This window comes from Prenolepis imparis, unplaced genomic scaffold (genome assembly GCF_030444845.1).
Source record: "Prenolepis imparis isolate NDT839.2.m4 unplaced genomic scaffold, iyPreImpa1.0 SCAF_78, whole genome shotgun sequence".
NCBI lineage: Eukaryota > Metazoa > Arthropoda > Insecta > Hymenoptera > Formicidae > Prenolepis > Prenolepis imparis.
The window spans coordinates 139775-144961 of NW_028141236.1; the positions used below are offsets into that span (position 1 = coordinate 139775).

A 5187-nucleotide genomic window follows, 5' to 3' on the forward strand; every position below is an offset into this window, starting at 1 on the left:
TTCTTTTTACGCTTAAAATAAAATCGTTCACATTGTGCTTATTTTTAATAATCATCTGATTTGGCTTTATCAATAGAACTACGAATAACTTTCTCCGGAAGATATACATTATCATCATCTGTGTTAATAGATCAACTCTTTCCGCTTCTGATTTATACTTAATTTTAATTTATCTATCGGGATACTTTTATCTATTTTGAACAAATGTTCGTATCAAAGTTGCTAGGATAACTTTCATCGAAATCATTGCATATCTTGTACCTGCAAAAGTTTAGAAATTACATGCAATTCAATTTTATTGTGATACATGCTGCTGTTTTATGATTTGTCCATATTTACCTATACAATTTCTGGTTCCTATGCTAAATGGCATGTAATTCTTATAAGATGTTCCTATTTTCTCAGGGAGAAATCTGTCCGGGTCAAATACCAACGGATTGGGCCAATATTTTTCGCTTCGATGTAATGTCATAATACTTATAACGACATTAGAATCTTTTTGTAAAATAACCTCTCCTGAAACATATATTTTTGTTTTTAATGTTATTATAATAGAAGCATAACAAACAGCTTATGAAATAAAACAATAGGAAATAGTAATATAAAATCTATTTTTGTTTTATTCTACAAGCGTGTATATTTGATTTACAAAACAATATTTGTTGTTAAAATTAGATATAATTTTTTCAAATTTCTTTTGTATTAAACTTAATGAGCACAATTTCTTGTGATCTTTTTTATATTTGATTTATTATATTCGACTTTTTCGATTTAATAATTTTTTGAAGATACATTATTTATAAAATATAGTTTCTTTAAAAGTAAATTTTTTTACATTTAAGCTATATACATACAATAATAATATGCATATAAAACTATTTATTTTTGAATGTAAACCATTTGTACGTCTTCCGTTAGATATCGCGCAATTATAGGAATAGTAGGAAATATTCTCATAGTTTCTTTTATAACACGATTTAAATAATCCATATGTTGTAAATCTTCGTATTTAACTGGGACAGATTTTAGAGTTTTCGTCCCATAAATTTTCCATAATTCCTTATATACGTTTTCCTATATATATATTATTCTATATTATAAAATTATATAAGATACTTAATATTATATAAATATAAACATATGAAATATCTATCGTAAGAGAAATGTAATCTTATTATGCAATCATATTAATTATATTTATGAGTTATTATGCAATCTTATTAATTACATTTATTTATATATCATTCTGGAATATAAATACTGACAGTGATAAATATTAATGTATACATTTTTCTACGGCTTTATTAAGATTCTTAATTTTATTAAAACATTATACACAAAGTTTTTATTTAAATAAATTTATAATTTTATAACAAATTAAGTTATTTTTATATGAAAAGATACTCTAACAATAAGCGCGTTATTACTTGAAATTTAGATGAAGCATAAAGGAGATCTTGATTTTAATATATATGTTGTCAAAATCATCCTAAATAATCTTCAAAAAGTTTTAACTGTCGACCATTATTTATTCAAAAGTATTAACAAATAATAAATTTTTATGCAAAACAAAATTCTAATCTGAACTGTCACAATAAAAAATTTAATTTTCCTTTAGTATTGTTTTAGAAAAAAAATTTTTTTTCTGTATCCTAAAACTATATCATTTGTAATACTTTTTAAAACAAGTGAATAAATTATTATTGAGTAAATTTTAATTTGTACATACTTGTATATCTGGAAAATTTGCTAACATTAAGATCACAAAATTTAAAGTAACAGCAGTTGTGTCGGCGGCCTGATAAATAAATAATTATATATATTTATTTTTTATATACAATTATAATCATATATGTAAAAATACTTTACATACCCCAAGTAGCATATTAATTAAGTTATCGCGTACCATCTTTCGTGTCAACTTATTTTTATAAAATGCTTCCAATAAAACATGAAGAAGTGACCTATCTATATAATTTAAGGAATATAAGCTTTTTTGTGAATGTTTAAGTGCATGCGTATGTACATTTATAAGTATATATGTATATATGTATATGTAAGTATGTTCATTATTTTCTCAATTTTATGATGAAGATTTTATAATTATTTAAAAATTAATAAAAAAGAAATAAATAAATAAAGCAAGAATGAAAAAAAGACGCTACAATGAATTTACAACAATGAAAAATATTAAATATTTTAATAATAAAACACATTATAATAATATTTTATCTAAAGCTATACATAAAAGAAACTCATTTTGTTATCTGTGCAATATCAAAATGCAAAGAGCTCAAAACGTACAAATAAAATACCAACAAACTTACGACTTGTTTTATCTTTAGTCTTGGTATTCATTTCATTTAATATATACATTTGCTGCTGTATTACCTATGTAATAATAAATTGTGTAGTATATAATATGCTATGCAAGCAAGAGTAATAATATTTGCAATATTTACTTTATCCATAGCTGAATTTGCGATGTTTATAGTTTCTCGCTGTTTTCGTCCCACAGCAGTGAGATTGAATATAAAATTAGGGAATAGAAGTATATTTTTTAATCGTAATTTGAAAGTTTCTTTGAAGCTGAAAAATGTTTTTGTTTAAATAATATTTTGTAAAATATAGAAGCATATTTAACTAATCGTGTTTATTAAGTTCCAACAATAAAATTAAAAATAAATATTAATTTCTATAAATTTATATGTCAATAAATCTATTTATATAACAAAAATTTTATTTAGAATTCAAGTGTTTCCTTTATAAAATATTCTCTTAAAAGAAATTTAATTATCTTTATTTATATCAAACCTTATCTTACCTTTCTGTTGCTTTGAAATATTGGTTTACTATTTGATCCGTTATATATTCCTCTTTGAGGTCCGTCATTGCAACTTTATAATGTCAAATAAAAGTGAACTCATTATTCAAAATAGCTATAGTTATTGACTAATTATATTGAGTTACTTATTAAACATTAAATTTACCAAATAAATGTGATATGTAATTTTAAAATAGCAGATGGATGCTTCTTTAACAAGTATTTGAAAATAACAATCAGCTGTAAAAGACTGTATTTATGTCATTGTAGTTTATTGTAATTTTTGCAACATTAATTTATATTAGTGTCTCAAATATTGGGGAATCTTTTACAGCATATTTTATTATTAGAATTGAATGTCTAAAATGAAAACATAAACTCAAAAACTCATAAATTGACACTTTTATATTATATTTTATACATATTTCAAGCGTATAATTATATTTAACTCGAATAAAATGTATAAATCTGATTCTATTGTTATAAAATTAGTACATAATTTAATAATCTTTAAAATCTTATTTTTAAACAAATAGCGTTTAACATTATTCAATTTATAAAATGTAATTACTGTTGTATACGATATGTAGTTTTTTCATCCTTAGCGAATTTCGTGACTTTGTAAAAATTTTTATGATGCCATTTATGATATGAGATGTTTGACAATTAATTTAAAGTAGATACATGACCTTACCACTTGCAATAGTTGAAGTACATTCTGATAAAGGTTGAAGAAAGAAAACTTCATTCCCGTTTATTCCTTTTTCTAATTTGTCCGTCAATATTAAGGATTGTTCGACAAATATATTAAAATATTTTTGTAACATATTTGTATTAAAACTTGGCGCCATCATTTTTCGATATTCAGTCCATATAGGTGCTGAAATTAATTTTATAAGAAGATAATAAAGAAAGAAAGATAAATTTTACGAAAAAATTAAAAATAAATTAAAAAATAATTTATTAAGTCACCGATCACTCTGATTTTCACATGTATTATAGTTTTGAATCACGCGCACTTTGAATCGCTACAAATTCTTCTAACAATAAGTCATATTACTTTAAAGAATTTTGTACTTTTTAAATCTGTTAAAAATAAATATTTTTCTAAAAGTAACTAATTATGTTTTATCTTTTTAAAAATACATCTTACCAGGAGCTGTCAATATTCCTTTGCCACATATTGGTTCAAATAATTTATATATTGTACTTTTATCCAAGCATCGACTGTTTTGTAAAATTGTCTACAATGTTATATAAAATTTTTAAAAATATTTTTCCAATACACATTTATTTGTGTCATTTCAAACAATTAACATACACTTCAGAAAATCACTTTGATTAGATATTATAAATATAAAAGTTATTTATTTTAAATAGATTTTCTTTCTATAAAAAATATAGATACTAATTTATTTATAAAAGATGTAAGTAATTTATAACAGTAAAACATATGTTATCTTTCTACCTGTATCTGATCTGATTCGTATATTATAAGGAATAACTTGTTGCCCATCCAAAATTGAAATGGAGATGAATAATCTCTTGCTAAATTAACTATAGTATCCAAAATTTCTAAAAAAATAATTTATGCTATATTATGTGAAAGAAATAATTTATCTATATTTCATTATATTCATTATATTTATTACATATTAATGCAAAGTTAACAATAATTTATTGTTATTCTATTGATAGAATATTAATATATTAAAAATTTTATTAATTCCTTCTTCCTATTAATATATTAAAAATTTTATTAATTCCTTCTTCCTTTTTCTATAAATTATAAGCATTTTTCTATAAGTAAGCATATTTTTAATATTACCATCAGAACTCCGCTGCAGAAAATAGTAGGCACTTCCAATAAGCGGAAATGTTTTTGGACCAGGTAGAGTGTTTACTGTTTTAATAGAAGACTGTCGGCGATGGTAATTTAAGATAAAGTAACTTATTGTAGCAATACATGCCAGAATAATTAGTACAACACTTATAAATGTCATTGTACAAACAACGATAACAACAAAATAATAATATAATTTTATATTTATCTTACTACACAAATGTGCCGATATCTTTGACTCATTATTGCTTTTATTATGTTTTCCCCACTCAAACAAATGCGAATAAAAATGTATCTTACGCAATAATCAATACCTACAGTTTTTAGATTGAAAAGTCGTTAATCATTCTTAAAAGGTCAAGTGTAATACGTGGAAGATTGCAAGAATTTCTTAAACATTTAAATAAAATTAAAAATTATATAAATAAATTCTAGTTTAAAATCATCATCGATAAGGATATAGCAAAATCATAATTTTGATGTTATGCGCCACAAAAAATTCCACTTTTCTATTCTTGTT

At 22.8% G+C, this 5187-nt stretch overlaps 1 protein-coding gene across 1 annotated transcript; it reads right to left on the reverse strand.

The window, feature by feature from the left end:
• Positions 1-879: 879 nt before the first annotated feature.
• On the reverse strand, positions 880-4860 carry LOC145947424 (cytochrome P450 4C1-like). Its single transcript, XM_083057204.1, has 10 exons — positions 4653-4860; positions 4293-4399; positions 3978-4068; positions 3519-3704; positions 2825-2897; positions 2463-2589; positions 2328-2391; positions 1874-1968; positions 1730-1798; positions 880-1074 (listed from the first exon to the last, which is right to left on the reverse strand). The coding sequence occupies exons 1-10, from the start codon at positions 4825-4827 to the stop codon at positions 880-882; spliced, it is 1182 nt and encodes a 393-aa protein (XP_082913330.1). The 5' UTR covers positions 4828-4860.
• Between the last annotated feature and the right edge of the window lie 327 nt (positions 4861-5187).

Bases quoted from the DNA above. Each gene is read 5' to 3' on its own strand.
- LOC145947424 (XM_083057204.1), bottom strand. From the start codon at position 4,827: ATGACATTTATAAGTGTTGTACTAATTATTCTGGCATGTATTGCTACA. The intron at 4,400-4,652 runs GTAATATTAAAA...TTATTTTTTTAG, and splicing joins TCTGCAGCGGAGTTCTGATG to AAATTTTGGATACTATAGTT. The intron at 2,590-2,824 runs GTAAGATAAGGT...AACATTTTTCAG, and splicing joins TATTTCAAAGCAACAGAAAG to CTTCAAAGAAACTTTCAAAT.